Genomic DNA, 19,275 nt, shown 5'->3' on the forward strand with positions numbered 1-19,275 from the left:
TTTTTAAGAAGACTTAAGTTCATGATGGGCAACAGGTTTAAATAGCACAATTCTTTACGTCCACTGAAACCAAATTTCTGCTTTAGCTAATTGCTTCTCTGTTAATGATAGGAAAGGGTGCATAATTGTGGATTGCTAATTTTAGTTGGCAAAGCAATTTTTGAACATGGTGGCTTGGTTAATACTGTACTCATTTGTAAACTGTATGCTTAACGGGTAATTTACATTTATTAAGCATGGCATTTTAACCTGCGTTAGTGTTCTACAAAAACTTCTCTGAAAGTATCTTAACTGTCAGCCAGATGGCAGGATCCCGACACAACTTTTTCACCATCTCAGAGGAAGCTGTCCCTGACGCGCTTGCTTTCTGATGCATCGCCTAACATTTAACAAACCCCGATCATCACAGTGCTGGAGCAAATTGTGTGCAAAATGACAGAGACAAGCTCAGTTTCCCTGAAGAAATCTGCGTCTGTGCTAAGAGCATTTCTGCAGAGAGCAGTCCAATGGTGTTACACATCAACTGAGGAATAGTTGTGCTGACTCTGAAGTGATATGTGTGACAGATCAGAAGGGGCCTAAGGTGGCAGCTCTGGATTTAGGCAGGGAATTAAACTAGAGGGGGCTTCTGGTTTGGTTGTATGTCTTGCTTTCCACCCCCAACTCAGATTTGAACACCAGAGAGCCAACATGTCTCAAAGTGCATACTGAGAAGTTTGCAATTTGAGCTTCCGGTATAGCTGCAGAGAAGGTAGGCAGGAGGAAGATGAAGCTGTCTTGATACTGCCAGAGCTGGCTAAGAACTACGACCATGGATGGAGTATCTTGAAAACAAAGTGAGAATTAATGATCACTTCCAAAGCTGTTTGAAAATACATCTGGGTACAAGAAGGAAAGCTGTCAAGAACTTCAGATCACAGCAGAAGCTGGTTATCAGTGCTAATTCTATTTTAATCCTGGAATATCAAATCATCGGTGGGTGAATCTTGGCGAGTCATCAGGTAGAGTTGTGTTACAAAGACTTAGGGGCAAGGCATCGGTGCTGTTACTGGGAGCTGTATTCTAAGTATGCCTTACATGCCTGTTTTACCTTTAGGTCTTTTCAGTAGGGTTGTGCAACTTTTGCAGAATCGTGTTTCCCTAATACGTAAGAAAATTCCTATCGAGGGGCCTAGAACCGTGATCTCAACTCAAATCTTGCCTTCTTTTTCCTAGTCCTGCTGGTACCCAAACCAATGTTTTCTTTCTCATACTCTATTAAAAATGCCTGATATTTTGGCATCCTATCTCTCTTCCAGGCTATAAGTAGTATGCTTATGATTCTATTTAAGCCACAGAGATGAGAGAATAGTTATTTTAAAACCTCCTTAAAAGCTGCAAGAACCAGATTTTTTTAACTTCTAGAAAAATTAAGCACAAGTCGTGTAGTCAGTCATATATGTGGGGCATCATAAGTCGCCTTTGGGGGACCTGATGGTTTTATTGAGACTTAGCTTATGCCGGTCTCAGTGCATGGGCATCCCCTGTCTCAGCAATGCCCTCACTAGCTGGGTGAGTCCCGTTCTTACCCACGGAGATAACGGATGCTTTGCTATCACCCATCAGTGTCAACCAGACCCAGCCTCGCTACAGCAAAAGGATACAAAAAACTTTTTAAAGGATACCTGTATACTGTGCCTTTTGCTTGTGTGTAGCTTGCAGGGCTGTCTTAGGACTTCTGACGTACTCTGAGGGCAGAATCAGCACGGTTTGAAGTTAATTTTATATTTTAGGTACTTGTAATATCAGGCACATTATGATCCTGGCCACACTAGTACAAAAGAGAAGGAGCTCCAGTAGCTTTAATTCAGGGTTTAGATGGGTGTTGTACAATATAGCTTCATTTTAGAAAATATGAAACTAAATATTAAGCACAGACACGTGGCAGAAAATGAAACGGTACTTGGTGCCGGCACACCAAAACCCACCACTTTGCAAGTCCTGTTGGCTGAGGGCGCACAAAGAAAGTACAAAAAAACCAAAGGGCTGGAGAGGCACCAGAGGATAAATATTGCTTCTGAAATCTGAGAAAAGATAAGACAGTTGGAAAAAAAAAAAATAGCCTTGCCATAGCACTGTATTAACATGTTCCCACAGCATCCTTTAGTCTGCATGTGGGGAAAGTGGGTCAAAGGTTAAAAGCTTTGACCAAGATCAGAGAAGGGATGCCGGAGGGGATGAAAACCAGCTCTGGATAACAAAATTAGAGAAATAATGTTAGGGAGAATGGGCTGAGCACAGGCAGCCATCCCTAATGCTGCTGGGACCGGTGAGGGGCTCCATGCCCCCAGCTGCCCATCCAAAATCTGGAGTGCCACTGGTCTTGCCAGGAAGCCGGGTTCAGATTCAGTGAGAGCTTCCCACATCCACGTGAGAAGCAATTGCAGCTTGTTGTGCAAGTCCTGGACTCGCGAAAGCTCAGATGGTCCAGACCCCATCCCTACTGACCAAAACAAAAAGCACTTGGAGGGTTTCGTGAGCTGCACGGCCATGGGCTCTCCCAGTTCTTCCATCTACCTGCGCTTGACTGGAATACAGGTCGAGTCCTCTCTGTACCCTTCCAAGGCATATGTGTGATAGTTTCCCATAATTCAGGCAACACGAGTGCTGAGTATCACGGGAAATACCAACATCATCTCCCCCAGAGATTCTCCGCAGTCTGGCTGAGAGGTCACAGCGTGCTTGCTTTTGCATTTCTGTGGTGAAGAATTGCAGCTCACTGAGAGCTGCTCTGGAAAAATCTTGATTGCTGCTGGCATCTTCACTCACTCACCAGGTATTTAACACATTCCTTGCAAACGTTCCCAGTCAAAAATCTTGCTGTGCTGAAGTCAGTGGGGATTTTTAGTGTAAACTTGAAGCTTGAGAAGTGACACTGGGCTGAAATCTCAACAAGTACTGGATATAGCATCTCTTCTCTACAACACTCAAAGGCTGGATTATTGTGGGGTGCTTCTGGCTCTGCTGTCAGATTTGGAAAGAGTTTGCTAGGAAAAGGGCTGAATATTTGGCCCCAAATTATATTTTTGGGTAAATGTCTTATTCAGGGGTTGTGCAAGAGATGGAGGATGAGCAGGGGGATGCGTAGCCCACAAGCTGCCATCATTCGCTTTTGCAGCAGCAGGTCTGCACCAGGGGAGACAAAGCTGCCTCCCAGTATGGTGTGAAGTCAGTAGCCTTGAGGAAAAGGGGAGGAATTTGGCTTGTTTCTGATAGCAACAATTCTTTCCTGGGGCTCTACCTGGATGTGATACAGCTACGCCTCCAGAAGGCTGCTCTGCCATATGCTGTGGGACTGCCCTGCGACACGTTGTGCTGAGCTCGGAGGAGAGTGAAGCTGGCATTTTCCCCTCCCTTCCCAGCAAAAGGCACATGGAGTTTGGCTGGACCTCGGCCGCTTGCCCCACACAGTTGAGCACAGTCACCTCGCTCCTTTATAGCACCTGCACTTGCTCGGCATTGCCAGCAAACCACCCCGAGAGGGGTGGCTCTGGACAGAGTAACAGACACACGTTGGCAGAACGTGATGTTGAGTATCTCAAGGCACTTTCTTAACTCAGGCTGCAGACTAGATGGTTCTGTGACATATCAGAATACTCCAGAAACCTTATTAGATAATTATGCTGTAAATAAAATTATTAGAAACACAACAGGGGGGGCTGTTTTCTAATAGAAGTCCCCTAAAATCCTCAATTTTAGCAAGGCTTATGTTACAGTTGCTCAAAACACTGCACAGGCTACAATTAATGCGATATGAACCAGGGAGTGTCTCCGATGCTGTGGCATTGATAAGCTTCAGAATATTATAAAGTACGTGACAGCTTGGAGAAATAGAGAAAGACCATCAGTGAAGACGGTATCTTAACAGAGATGTGCTGGGCTAGGGCTGTGCTGATGGAAGTCTTACCCCAAACCTCCTTTCACGCTGGTGACCTCTGATGCCCTGTCATTCATGAAGGGCCTCGTGCCAGGTAAATCCTTACTCATCCATTGGTTTTAGAAGCGGTGACCAAGAGCTGATTTTCCAACAGGCCTGACGTCTGCGGCGCTCTGCCTTTCCCCACACGTGATGATGCTGAGCATCTTGGAGCCTCTTTTCACTTGGTACAAGTCATTAACTGCCCCACATCTCGGTACTTTATCTGAAAAATGATTAATTATTCTTACTCACCTCTGTAAAGCACAGAACTAGTGATGGCAAGAGCAGAGCATCATCATGTGTGAACAATCGCTGACTACATAAGCTTTCATCACTTAACTTGAAAGTCAGGCTAAGCCTTTAATGCAAGCTGTTGCATTTCTGTATTTCTATTCATGTTGAATGACCTCAGCACTTGCACTCTGCCTTTGATCTCCTGAGTCAGGCATGGTTGTGCTGTGGATGTATTTATCAGAAAGCCACTTTCTTCGGTGCCACACGTTTCACCTCTACTGTGACCAGGTTGGTAGCACAAAGCACTTTGTGTAGGAGGCTTTCAAGTTCAAAGCCAGTCTTGCAAGGGTACAGGGAAGCTGTGAAGTACCAGTTAATTTTAGGCAGTCATCCCAGCACTAATAGAGCAGGCAGAAATCAAGAGATGACCCAGCCCATCCTAAAGTTTCTGAATGTTGTTTACTGGTGTGTCATTAAAAAAAAAAAAAAAAAAAAGATCCCGTGTTTGTGTAAGGATGATTAACCATTGGAACAAATCATTCAGGGAAAAAAAATGGACCCTCCATCTGTGAGACGTGTGGCATGAGCCTGCACGCCTGCCCACAGCACGCCTGCCTGGGAACCTGCTGCCTGCCCAGCCGGGGTCCGGGGCTCAGCCCCAGCACGCAGGGGAAAAAAAAAAAAAACAACAAAACAAAACAAAAAAAAACCACCAGAAACACCAGTAAACACCACCAGAACCCTCTCTGTCTTGCAGTGATTCACTCCATCCTTTTGCTAACTGTTTTACAACACCAGTTTTATCATATCATATAAATACCAGTGCTTGCTTCTCTCAGAAATTGTAGCAGAGGTAGAGCTAAAATGGCTTTGTCATTAAAAAAAAAAATAAAGAGAGGGAAGCAGAGAAAGATTCAGAAGGAAGGGCTGAAGTCTGGGTGCTTTCTGACAATGAGAGAAAGAGGAATGATTTAGTGCAATATTACCTCGCTCCATTGAACTACTCAATCTGTCCCCATCTGTCACCCAGCGCTCGCAGGAAGGTGATGGAAAGGAAGCAGTTGAGCAGCTCGATAGTCGAGTAAATCAGCTGGGCTTTTTCCTTCCCCCCCTCATTAGGCCTTGCACGCTCACACTACACAGCAGGTCCCCCTATGCCGAGGGAGGAGAGGGGATGGTCCCCTGGGTGCTATGGGGCTGTGGCAGCAGACAGACCCTAATAGATCCCAAACTCCCAGCCAGTTGTACAATATCTGCCTGAGCATAAGTGCTGATGTAAACCAAACCCAAATAGTTGAAGGCTCTGTCATAATGTGTGAAAGGTTTGTTAATGACTTTGGGGAGTTTAATGAAACCAGCGTGGGGAGGGAGGTGAAATCATGACACCACGGCAGTCAGGAAGCTTTGCCATTGAATTTGAAGGGGTGAGGGACCTTCCTGTCAAGGTTTCACCCATCATTATATGAGAAAATGAATTGGGGAGGAAAAAATAAAAATCTACTAATTTGACAAGGTGCGGTGAAAATTTTGGAAAGAGTGAGCATGCTTTCAGCTGCCTCGCTGCTGCCTCTCCCTGAACTGCGCTCTCCGGCCAGTCCTGGAGATATGCTCTGCTGACTGGGCTCCAGCATAGCCCAGAGGAGTAAATAAAAGGTGGGCCCAGCTTCACAACCCTTGAGATGAATAGCAGCTTTACTGGTTTGTGAACTCCTTGTAGCTAAAGCCACGGCTGCCCGTTCAAGCCCACAAATGTCTGTGTGAAGTGACGTCAGTGTGCTCACATGTACAACAGAAAAAGCAAATGAGGAAGGCCCAGCCCGACTCACCTGGCTGAACCAGGCCCTATTTTCAGTCTGCTTCTGAACTGTGTAACAGCCTTGGGATTTACAAAGCCCCACTACATTTAAAAGCAAATTTAATCCCTTCCATGCATTGTGTTGCTGCAGCGAAGGCACAGTGCTGGGGTTCAGGAGGCCTGGGTGGGATTCCCAGCCCAGGACAAGATAACGCTGCCCACATGCTGCGATGCAGCCCCCCCGGCACACCTCGGGGGCCCCCCCTCCTACGCTGCCGGCTGGGACGCAGCACAGGGACGGTTACGCATCCCAGGACAGCTCAGGCTGCAGCAGTGCGGGTACAGGCTCTGTACACCACAGATACGTGCTTTATCTGGTCAATGAGATTTGTAACCTCCTGGGGACAGGGATGTGCCAGTAGCACACTGGTATCTAGTGTCACCGTACAGAGAACCAGCATCTGGGATGCTCTGGGTCCTCCTGGTGCACAATTAACACATACCCTGTTTCCTAGGCAAACTGGGGTTTGCAGAGGAGACTTTCTGTCATCACATTGTGCATGGATTCATCTTCCCCCTGTACTAAGCTGTCTATATGGTTACATTTCTCATTCCCCCTTCCCTGCGTGGTTTGTTGCTACCCTGTGCTGCACTCCTTGCCATGAGCCATGCTGCCATCCACTCTCCCTTCAGTGCACCAGGCTTGCTCAGCTTCAGCCCTTCACCTTCAGCCTTTCCCAGCCCGAATGACCGGGCAGAGTGGCCCAAAGACTGCCACCGTCCTCCGGGGCAGCTGGACCATACCGGGGAATCTGCCCTGCTAAATCATTGGGATGTATCCTACTGGGCTGGGTCTGCCCGGACTCAGGACTCTCCTTGAGAAACAATCGGTAATTTGCTGGATGTTTGATGTGCATTAAACTCATCTCCATTCCTGTGCTCAGATTTATTGAACAGTCTGACAGCTGTAGCCCTGCTGGTTTAGCATTTCATATCTGTGTAATAGAGAGAGGCACATTGATTTTGCCGTTATCAAAATCCTCTTGTATTTGCACAGTCTTTTCTCTCCCTGCAATTTTCTAATTCCTTCTGGAAAACATGTTACACATTGTCAAGATCAAATCCCTGAGACATCTTGTTTAAATCAAGGGTTTCTTAGCACCTTCTGTCTCTTTCGAATATCCATCTGTGCAGTAATAACAAATCAGAGAGCTACTGGGGCAGGCGGGAGTCACTGGTGAGGACCCCAGCCTGTGGTCATACTTGCTGTTGTCATACATCATTGGGGTGTATGATGCTGATAAATTAGCAAAGCACCTCCTAACAAAGTATGCCATATAATCTTGTAACACACTAGAGTTTCACAGTAACAAGTTGTTCAAAGTTTCCAACTCCCCACAAAAAAAAATAAAATTGTTTCTAATCCTATTTCCTACCTTAGAAGTCTCCACAGAGGGATACATTGCTCCATGCTGTCCTCTCCACCACCAAAACAATCATCAACCTTGTATTGAGTGGCCTCACTTCAGCTACTCCTGCTACAAAACCAGGGTTGTGGTTAGGGTGACCTGTCTCCTCACCAAGCACCCATGCAGATCTGAGTCCCACTTACCACTCAACCAGGAGAATTTATTTTGTGTCACCTCCTAACTCCAAGACTTCATAGCTTTTTTTTTTTTTTAAAGTTACAAAATTTCCCAGGGGGAATTGTGGGCAGGAGGATGCAGATGAGGCTGAGCTCCAGCTGGGTTTTCTCCAGCTCAGCACCAGAGCTTTCCCTGCAGCCCCCCAGCCTCACAGGTGCCTGCTCGCTCGGCCAGCACCTGCAAACCCAAAACACCTTGCTTCACTTTTCCTAATGAGCATGTAATCAAATCAAGGCAGCAGCTTATTATATGTGGTGGTGTCCTTTCCTGAAACAGCTCTCTGCTAACCCCAAATCTGGAAATAAATGTGGAAACTCCTACAGTTTGGTGTGATATCATCATTATTCTATAGCATATCTGCAATATAAATATTAATATACTATCAAAAATTAATGCATGCATTTCTGTTAATAATTAATACTATTACTCCAATATTAATAAAATTAAACCAAATGTTGGTGCAGGTCTCCTAAGTGGAGTGGATAAAGGGAAGTGTTTAAAATAGGCTCTCTTGTAACAAGCTTTGCGTACTGGAGGATGACACTTCTCCCTTTCATGAAGGTGTTTCCAAGGCTGCCAGAGTTTTGTTCTCTTTTCTCATCTGATTTCTCCTGCAAGGTCCTGCCCCCTTCTCTTCCTCCCGTGCGGGTGAGGAAGCTGTTCCTGGCCTGGGATTATTGCCAGGGCGATGCTGAGCCAAACTGAGAGGCATGGGGAGTCTGCAGAAAATGGAGGCTTGCCCACCTTTCCCATCGTTCACGTTGACTCCAGTTTGCTGTGTCCCCCCAAGTCAAAAGCTGGCTCAAGGGAAAAGCAGAGGGGCGTGCATGGCCATTTATGTTTTGAAATAGTTCTTGCGGTCACTGGTTTGCCTGTTACCACTGTAAAGCAAAGGTAAAGGGGTTCACCCCCTCCTTCCACTATAGAAAGAAATTAAAGGGATTTTGTAGGTGTGCTTGGGTTAGGACATCTCCCCTTGGATGGGAGAAAAGATAATTCATTAGGACAGAGTTTAGGAAAGAATTGGAATGCAAAAGCTTCACCTTCCTTCCAAAGTGATCTCTCAAATCAACTAGCCTTCGTTGTGAGTGTCAATTAATGAGAACTAAATTACTACAAGGGGAATCGTAATAGTGATTACCAAGTGAGTAGTGGGGATGTAGGACAGTGAGGTTTTGCCTTTAGCTCTTCTACGCCAGCAGCCGCACTCCAGCGGCAGGGAAGGTGTGGAGAAGCCCCTTGAGGACAAGGACAGGATAAGGTCCCTCAAAGACCCATCTTCCTAACGCCCTGTCCGGGAGCACAGCAGGACGTGAGCACTTTGACCTCCTACAGATGGTGTGAACTCTGAACTCGCGCTAATTGGGGCTGTTCTCATTACCCAGATAAACGCCTAATCCCACAAGGTAATTGGCACAAATTACAACTACAAAGTTGCGCTGCTCTTGTCTGATAAACTCTCCTAGGAGTTCGGTTTGGCAGGTCTAAGGCAGACACGAGCTATAACTGTCCACTCTCTTACAGTGATGTAAACCAGGATTATTACCACCAGCGGAGTCACTGGTGATTTACGCCAGTGGGAGACGAGAAGCAGGGCTGGTGTTGCCTGCTGGGGTTCATCATTTCAAGCCTCATGACAATGTGCTTTGGTAAAAATGAATTGAGCAAGAGATGGGACATACACACATTTGGGCCGCTTCTATTTTCCTTCTTGACGTTCCCTTTGAGTATAAATTGAAGTCCATGGTATTAAGCTAATTTTATACGGATAGACATGGACAGAAAAGCAACCCCCGAGCTTCAGATCTAATACAGGCACTTTGTACCTGATCACATTAATGCAAACCACATATAAAATTATGGTTTGGTGGCACCTCAGACTTTTTTTGTTTTTTTCCCCACAAGACCTGAGCCTGTTGTCATTTTCACAGCTGCCGTATTGCTGCTGCGAAGAGTGAAGTAAAGTATATAGACGTTGGAGCAGGAGCCCTGGGGCTGGGCTGTTCCGAGTTGGGAGGATGCAACCCTATCTCTCAAGACACTTGTTCTTGTATCATGTGCAGGATCCACAAGGATCTGCCCAAATAATAGATCCGGTTGTTCCTTTCTGTCTCTTCAGGGAGGCTGTGGAGCCCAGTGGAAGGTACCTGGTAAACTCGCTGGGACATTTCTCCGATACAGATGTTTGCTTTAGTACGAGTGTGCTGACTTCTCTCAAACGCCTCATCGTCATCAGCGGCAAAGCACCGATTGTTGAATGATGAATGACTTCACTTTTCCAGCTCCAGCATATGTTTGCATGTCTGAGAGCAAGAAATGTGTGAAACTCATACAAACTATCGGAATTCCAGCTCCAGGGACTGAGAAGTAAATACGAAGTTGCACGGAATATTGCAGAAAACTCACAAATTATATGTTTGCGGTGTTAAAGTTGATCCTTTGAGGTGCGTGCCAAGAAAAACCTCTCGTATTAGCTACACCAGGATTCCTCCGTCGTCTAAGACTGCAGCTTGGTTGAGGAGTTCATGCCGCGTAAACTGCTGATTTTCCCTAAAAGCAGCCAGAGGCACGTAATCTTGTGCTAAGCTATCCGTAAGAAGCTCTGCTAGCTCTGCTAGTGAATCAAATATGTGATAACAGATCACACTGAGTAAAAACGGAAAAACACAATGACAAAATAATGTTGTAATATTAAAATAAATTAAATCATATACTGCCATTATTCTGATACAGAATTTTTACACAGCAAATATGATACACATACAAGAAGTCAGGCAGCCCATTACAATAAACTTCAGGGTTCCTTTTTTTAATATAAACTACGTCTTAATACATAATTTGAGATGATCAGGTAGCTTTACACTGACTCCAGTAACAACAACCTCTTCTCATCTTAGCATACTAAAATAACAAAATCTTGTAACGTTTTGGATATTGAAATGCTTTAGTTCCACCTGCCACTTTTAAAAAGTGTAAAAACTACTTATATTGGTTAAACTTTTACCCTAGAGATGCACCTAACTTACAAATGCAGTTATATTAATAAAGATACGAAATGTCGTGTAAATAGAGTTTTTTGGCAGCTGTCATATGCTTCACACTCTGCAATTATTCAGCTCTCAGTTTGTCTCAAGCATTCCGAAGTACAAAAACGTGGCCAAAATTTTCCAAAATTCACAACCATCTTGGATGTTTTCATTCTGGGGTTCAGCTGGAACCATGAAGACCACGAGATGCTTCTGAAATCCCTAAGCTCCTGCCCTCAGAAAGCAGTGTCACCTTAGCAAATCTCATTTCGCTCACCCCAAAATGAAAGCATCTGCCCCTACGAGTCCCTCCTGAAAACCTTGGCCACTACCGCACAGCATCTCATCTCCAGTTTTAATGTTGGTGAGGCAGGAAAGTATGGGAAAGGGTTTTCCCTGGCAGGTACCTTGTTCGTCACAACAAGAAGAAAAAGAATACGTCGAAAAAGAATAGCTCCTGCTAAAAAAAGACATCTTCTTTTCTGAAGTCTGGTAAACATTTGAATTTGCTGGGAGAAGTCCGTACGCAGGTCAGTCTGGGAAGGCAGGGACAGGTGTGGTGCATCCGCCGCCCGGAGAAGGGAACCTGGGGACAAAGAGCACAGACATCAGGGACAGGGAGCGCAGGCCGTGGTGCTTGGGATGGACAGATTGGGTTGAGTAGCGGGGATACAGGGAATGCTGCCAACCCCATTGCATTTCCCAGTCAAGCCACAGTTAAGAGCAAAACAGGACAGCCCGTGTTGCTATCTAAATCTACATCTGTGACACATGTTCTCCATTTACTCCTGTTTCATAAAGGCATCTGTTGTGAAACTACACTGGCCTTTAGCATCACGTTTTGCGGTGTTTACTGTGTGGAGGTTTCTGCTTGCCCTGCCTCTGGCACCGAGCAGCCTGTCAGCCACGTAGCAGGACCCGGGAACCACAGGATCCCGTGGTAATGTGGGCTGGAAGGCATCTCTGGAGGTCATCTCTCCTGCCTTCCCTTCAAGCAGGATCCCCTCACCACAGGGCAGAGGTTTCTCGTTTCATCCCACCCTCCTCCAGCCACGCCGTGTTGCAGGGAGCACACATATGGACTGCATCAAGCAAATTTAGCTGCGCCATGATGCGCACATGCGCTGACACTCTTTAACAACTCGATCACAAGCTCCGCCTTTTACAGGAGCCATGTCTCCGCCAGCACATGAGCCGAGCAGGACAGCCCGGTGGGATGGCATGGCCAGGAGCTGCGGTGCTGCCAGCACTGAGAATCCATTGGGATGCAGGGAGGTACAGAGTCACTGCTGCCAACCCTAATTCCCTCATTTCCTGATTTCCAGGCATTTTGAGCCTGCAATTTTAATATTCCAAGACTGCTTTGTGTCAGTGTGCACTTTTTCTCTTTAAGAAAGTCAAAGGGAAAAGATCTGACACATTCCCCTGTGCATCACGCCGAGGACCTGCCCAACTCCGGTGACACCCCACTGGGTGCAGGGGGCGAGTGGGGGGCACCATTTGAAGAGCAACCCCAGAGCGAGGGAGGCCGTGGGCTTCCCCACGCCATCTGCCACGGCCCCCGTGAGCGGGAGGGGCCACCGACCGCGGGTGCCAGGGACTCCCTGCGGGAATCACACCTCTTGGGTGCCCACACACAGCTCTGCAGAAAAAACTAAAAGCTGAGCTCCTCGGGCTGGTAAGGCTGACTCAGAGGTACCTCTCAGCCCTCCGACAACTCAAATGATTTATTCAGAATGATTTATTCAAAACGTTACATTCGCTGCAAGGAAAAGTTCCTTTCAGCGGGACTCCCACGCTGAAGATGTGGCTTTAATAACGCACCCAGCCGGGGACAGGCAGCGGGTGACAGCTCTGCGGGATGGGCTCTTTGCTGGGGTGTGCACCCACGTGCCCAGAGCCGGTGCTGGCGATGCCGGCCGAGCTGGTGTGTGCTTTGCTGTGCCATGTGCCCAGCACCGCGTTTTAATGAGCGTGGGGAGATGGGAGTTTGGAGGTGAAAAGGAAACATGAAAGCTCCTGAGAGAGAGGTGGGGGTTACAGGCAAGGTCTGTAGTGGTGGCAAAGCCACCCCCCAGCTCTGCCTGCTGACCCACTAACCCTCACCAGCCCAGCCCTGCCTGCAAACCCTGCCTCTGCAATGCCAATGGAGACTGCTAATGGCGTCAAGGCAATACCAACGGAGACTGCTAACGGTGTCAAGGCAATGCCATCTACTTGCTGAGAAGGAAACGAGAAGGTGGAAACCCAACAGCCAGCCATCTCCTCCAGGGTATCTCCAGACCCCTCTGGTGGTCCCTGAGGTCATGGTAGTGCTTGCTTTGTACCTGACCTGCAGCCAGATGAAAGGTTTGGGTGCTGAGGGCAACTGGTCTCCCAGAGGAACTGTTGAGCAAACTCTCCATCCTTAAAAATACCTGATTTCACATACTACAGCAAATCAATTTGCTTTGTGTTTGTCATGAAGAACAGTGACATGGAGAATCTCAATCTCAATCTCAGTCTCAATCTCAATCTAAAATTAATCTCATAAAGTTTATAAACATCAATGACTATGACCATAAGTCTGCGGTAGACAGGCGCCTTCTCTGATCGTGATTATGTAGTTAATTAGCTTAAAGTATATCAGACAGTACAAATTGTTGCCCAATAGCAATAAGCTCACAAAAAAAAAACCCCTAGAAGACAATTTCTTCTATCCTGAGACTCCTGTTAACTTAAAGAGCCCTTACAAGAAAAACCTGCGACATCACATAGTAAAAATGAGAATTTGGTCCCCAGTATCACAGCAGAAGATTTAAAAATGTAACTGTAATAGAAGAGAGTCTTGCAAATCCTAAACCCGAGGAAATAAACTGTAGATTCAGAGCTGAGCAGCCAGGCACCAGGTAAGACAGCGAGAGAGGCAGCTAACTAGCTGCATATTTACACGCTAAATGCATTGGCTGGATATTTTTCACATGTGACAATTCTTGCGCCATACTCTCCCCTAAGGATGAAGACCATCAGGTTCTCAAGTTTCTCGGTAACATCCCTTTTTCATAATAGGTAACAGCCTTTTTCATAATACACATAATATACCTAATTATATATCCTCAAGTAAATGTATTTATTACTATCGTTATATTAATGATATAGTGTATCATATAATAATGTACTAATATGTAACTGGTGTTATGTATATGTGTGTGTCTATAAGTATGCACACATATATATATATTTAAAATTAAAAGGTGGAATAGAAGCTAAGAGTTTTCTCTATTGTGGTGAGTTTTCTCAAGTACAAGCGTGTGCCAACACCTTCTCAATGGCTTTTGCAGGCACCAGTGGCTCTCAGCCTCTGGAGCACAGTGGGACATAGCTGTTTGATGGCTCAGGGATGCACCAGGTGTCCCAGCACTGGCTGGTGGCATTTTTATGCTTTTGATGGGATCTTGTTCAGTTCCACCAAGGTCGGTGTGATTCACTATGCTCCTGCTCATGCACATAGGCATTGGCAGGGTTGGGCTCGGGAACAGTGAAGGCTGTTTTGGGTCATGTAATGAAGCAAAACAACAAACTAATAAGAGAACAAACTGAAAAGCGTGTATTACTTTCATCCTCAGATTCTCTTCAGCATAATTCTGACAGTAATGTGTTTCCCTGCGTAGGAACCTCAGTGCTATTTCCATACAGATGCAAATGCCTGGGTACCGTAATGCACGGGATGTTTCCCCACCTTTTCAGCACGCGTAATTTTTATGCAATGTGATGTACAGCGCAGTATATTCCCATTTCTTTCTACCCAGCTCTGCTCCCACAGTCCCCTCCATGACGTACTCACCCGGTGACTCAATGGATGGCACTCCTCTCCCAAATTTCCCATCGGCGTGCATATCCGCAGGCTGCGGATCCAGAGGCTAACGGCACAGCACATCCCTCCTCCGCACTGCTGGTCTCGGTCACAGGCCTGGAGTTTGATACGGCATGAGGCAAATAGAATTAGTAATAAATATATCCCAGAAACAGGACAGATCAGCTGCTCAAGAGCTGACACCCCACCAGTTATCACGGCTCATTAAGGCTGAGTAACAAGATTTAAGGCTGATTCGCAATACTTGTATCTCCCATGGATCTGAACATGCAGGCTCCTGGCACGTTCCAGAGTCGAGCCCAGGATGTTTAAAACTGCGAGCACATACAGAGCTGCTCAGGGCTGACTTCAGGCCTGGCAGTGATTTACAGTCCCGGCTTCCGAGCACTGCTGGGCCGTGGCACGTCCCGCTCTGCTTTCCCAGATCGGAGCCTGAGGGACCCCAGGCAGGTGCAAGGACCAAGCACACCAAACAGTCAAGAGTCCTGTCCTACAGAAAAACTAAGATAGGAAATTATCCATTAATTTAAAGACTTTTAAGTAACTATTCCTTCTAGATTCTTACGAGAATATCTTATGGTCGAGTTCCTTTGCAAGTGCAGGACTGCATGATAGTTTTATTAGAGAATTCCAAGTGGAAGTAGCTAAAATAGAAGTTTAAATAGAGATGCTGTGGTTGCTATCTAGAATTACATGTAACTAAAGGAGGTCTTCAACATATAATAGAAAAATCTTTGCATAAATGTCCACACCCAAGAAAATGCTACTGGGGTAGCATTCTCCCTGCAAGGCGGGGGGGAATGTTTCAGCCACTTAGCCAATACGGTTTTTAGCTTAGATAAGCACAAAGCAAAACACAAACTATCGGGTGTGTTTTAAAAACCACAAACCATGAAACGCAATTGACATTTTAGGGTTTGGAAACAGGTTATTGCATATCTTTTGCTTATTTTTTAACTAAAAGCTTGTCAGACTTTTTATTATATGAATTTAATATACATATGGATTATATTAATTTAATGCAGAAACCAGTCTCCTTTCTTCAGTGAGAAATGCCATAGCTAAAGGTTCTGATTATACCCCAAAGGTAAGTTTAATTAACAAACTACTCTCAATGTCTGACAGCAGGAGTGACAGACCAAAGGCACTGGTCAGCAGTACATAAACAGATGACTTGTAAAAAAGCACATAAAAAATGATAACGGCTCTGGGGAAGACTGCGCGTCAGAACAACCCTTGGCTTGAGGAAAAAACCTTACAGACCTTACTTTGGGATTTACATGGTAAATGCCATTACGCTGTACTCTGCTGGGTAAATACTACGCTGGTTCGGCCAGCAGAAGCCAGGTCAAAATATGTATTTACAGATTAGTGGGTAATTTAGGAAAAAGCTGTTGCATTAGGGTCGAGCCATTAAAGAGTGTGTGTAACCCAAATGGCTAGCATGAATGGCATTTAACAAAGCAGACAACTCTGTGCCAGGTGAGCCCAAAAACACAGGGTATTTACTTATGAGACTAACCTGGTCACAGAACTACCACTACAGTCTGCCAGGTAAATAATGTTTACTTTCTAACTTCTCTCTTAAAAGAAAAAAAAAAAAAGCAAAAAGCAAAAAAAAAACCAACTACTCTGATGATCTAATTTTGCCCTAGTCACAAATAACTGCAGGTCCAGCAATTTTGGCTGCTCCCAGCACGGCTTTGCTGGGGTCACCGGCACTGCTACTCCTCCTGACCCCCTTTTTATCTCAGTTGGATCTCAAACCCCATCCATCCCTGTGGGGCTGGTCCTGAAGTACCACTCAGCTGCAAAACAGGCTTGAGGATGTCCTAGCCAGCGAGGGTGTCTAAAACACCGCTCTCAACAAATTCTTTTTAAAACTCGCACACATACACACCTGGCAGAAATTTTAAGACTCCCTTTCCAAAAATGTATGACAAACTGTTAAAATATTCAACTCAAATGCTCCTGCCCACACCTTATCTCCAATGTGTAATTTGTATGAATACTCCTAATCTTCACAGGACACAGGAAGGACATTCCTCTGCAGCACCCCATTTAAACACAGTCCTGTGGAAAATTCAGCTGGAGGACACAGTCCGAGGTGAAATGCCACCTTCAAAGCCAACTGAAGTCAGCACACAAGCCACCACTGAAGTGAGGAAGGTTTGAATCAAGTCCTTAAATTGCAAAGGAAAAGCACCTTCCAGGCTCAGAGCATGGGGATGGGAATGCCTATGTCAGCTCTCGTCTGAGATTTGCCCGTTGATCAGAAGCCAAAAATGCATCAAAGTGGTTTAAGCAGAAATGCACCGCAATAGTTAATAAAGTAACATTTCCTAGTTCTAATCTATTTTTACTTTTCCAATTTGCTTTGTCTTTTACCTATTATTCAGCACTTCACAATTATTTTATTTAACAGATTAATTATGCTTTAAAGGTGAAGCCACAACTCTAACAACAGATATATATAAACCGGTCCTCTTTCTACCTAAAAGGAACTTGAAATCCTCCAATATTAAAAAAATTCCTTCACACTGTCTGCTCTGAAAATTAACCAGTCCTGGGAACCAATCTGACATCCAGAGAAATGCCTACGAGCTGTTTCATGGACTTCACTGAAGTCCGGACGGGGAGCCTGGACAGCCATGGAGTCATCCGCCGCCGTGAGTGCAACTTCTGATGGTTACAAAAGACATGTAAGCTCACGAAGGAATGCAAGCACTGGGTTATTAATCCAAAGCAAACACTAGCAAAAAAAAAAAAAAAAAATCATTTTACTTAAGAGTGATGCAACACTTTGGGTTAAATAACGTCTTTGGAAAAAAAATATTTTCACAACCGAAGTAAAATCGCAAGTCTAAAAACAACAACAGAAGACTCATTTGCAATGGGTGGCTACGGAGGGAAAAAAAAAAAGCAGCACAGTCATACTAAAAAAAAAAAACCAGCGTTTTGTGATAATTGCAATACTGCTGTCTGTCCTGGAGGCGGTAGGAGCTGGAGGAACTTGGGGTGCACAGCCGGCAGCGTGGTGCCCCAAGCCAGGCCCTCCGAGGAGAGGTTTAGGGGGACAGCCGGGGCTGGGGACTGCATGGGGGTGGGGGGCAGCTTCCAGCCCTGGACAAACAGCAGGAGCCTCTGCACACTCACGGAGCAGCCTGGAGACACCCCCGTACAGGGACAGGCATCTCTCATCCCAGTGGGACAGACCTCCCACCATGGCATCCCTCACCCCAGAGACCCCAAAGTCCTGGCAGCACCCACTGCAGAGACCCCCGATATCCTGGCATCCCTCACCCCAGAGACCCCCAAGCTCTAGTATCTGTTAATCCAGAGAGACCCCCAATATCCTGGCACCCCTCACCCCAGAGACGTCCCAAGTCCTGGGATCACCTGCTGCAGAAAGACCCCATATCCTGCCACCCATCATCCCAGAGAGACCACCACGTTCTGGTGTCACTTACCCCCGACAGCCCCCCCAAGCCCTGGCATCTCTCATCCCCAGGCAAAGCCCTCCCTTCCCCGTCCCGGTTATCACTTATCCCCGAGAGACCCCCAGCTCCAGGCACCCCTCACCTCACGCAAGACCTCTCTGTCCTGCCACCGCCCACCCCGGACAGACCCCCGAGACCCCCCGCCCCGCTCCAGCTCTGGCCACCCCTCACGGCAGACACCTCCCCTCCATCCCGGCATCACTCACGTCCCGCGGTCGGACAGACCGACCGACCCCCAGCCCTGTCCCCGCTCCCCCCGGCCCCGTCCCGTCCCGCCGCTGCCGTCGGTGCGGTTGCGCTCACCCCGGTGATGACGGCTCCGTGCCCCGCGCCCAGCAGCGCAAGCAGCACCAGCAGCCGCGTTACTGGCGCCCCGCGCAAGCTCCGCATGGTGTCGTCCCGCGGCCCTTGCGCTCCCCCGCGGGCTCTGCGCGGCGCAGCGGAGCCGGTCGTGGCGGCCGCCCCAGCCGTTATAAAGCCGGGGGCCGCCGTCGGCGGCAGCGTGAGTCACCCCCGCCCCGGCAGCGGAGCGACGCGCGCAACCCCAGCGCGGCCAGGTGCGCGGCGGCGGGATGAGCTTCGAGGGTGAGGGCCGGGGGCAGCCCGCGGCAGGTCCAGGAGGATGGGGTCGGGGGGCGTCCCACGAGTGGAGAGGGCATCCCTCAGCAGATCTGGGGGGACATCCCAGGGCTGGCTGGGGACATCCCCCAGCAGGTCTGGGGTACATCCCTCAGCAGGTCAGGAGGGGGACATCCTACAGCACATCTAGGGGGACATCTCGCAGAAGGTACGGGGCACATCCCTCAGCAGGTGTGGAGGGACATCCCAGGGTTGGCTGGGGACATCCCACAGCAGGTATGGGGGACATCTCTTAGCATGTTGGGGACATCCCGCAGCAGGTCAGGTGCAGCACACAAGCAGGCCCAGAGGGGATCCCACAGCAGGTTAGAGCATATCCCACAGTGGGTCAGTCTTAGCCCACCGCCGCTGAAGCCAGCCTTGGCTCCAGTGCCCATGTCCCCTCTGCTTGTGCTTCCCGAGCTCCCCAGCCTGCAGCAGCTCCCCGCTGTGAACAAGAGGCACCTGCAGCCCCCGACCCAGCCTGCGCTGAGCCCTGGCAGCGCTGTGGGCACGGCCATGGCGGGGGGACACGCAGGCTGCGCCTCCCCTTGTCTGGGCCAGAGGAGCATTGAAGCAAATTTACTACACAGGCTCCGTAAGAACTGAATCAACCTCAGTTCCTCCTGACTGCACTTAGCCTAA

The 19,275-nt window shown here is 47.5% G+C and overlaps 1 protein-coding gene across 1 annotated transcript; it reads right to left on the reverse strand.

Moving 5' to 3' along the window:
- Positions 1–10,453: 10,453 nt before the first annotated feature.
- Positions 10,454–18,402, reverse strand: PROK2 (prokineticin 2). The gene is made up of 3 exons (XM_086755694.1): positions 18,316–18,402; positions 14,483–14,608; positions 10,454–11,245 (listed from the first exon to the last, which is right to left on the reverse strand). Exons 1-3 carry the CDS (start codon positions 18,400–18,402, stop codon positions 11,120–11,122), a joined length of 339 nt encoding a protein of 112 aa, XP_086611820.1. The 3' UTR covers positions 10,454–11,119.
- Positions 18,403–19,275: the final 873 nt, after the last annotated feature.

The sequence above is a fragment of the Chlamydotis macqueenii genome, chromosome 10 (assembly GCF_036417535.1).
Source record: "Chlamydotis macqueenii isolate bChlMac1 chromosome 10, bChlMac1.mat, whole genome shotgun sequence".
In the NCBI taxonomy this organism is placed as follows: domain Eukaryota; kingdom Metazoa; phylum Chordata; class Aves; order Otidiformes; family Otididae; genus Chlamydotis; species Chlamydotis macqueenii.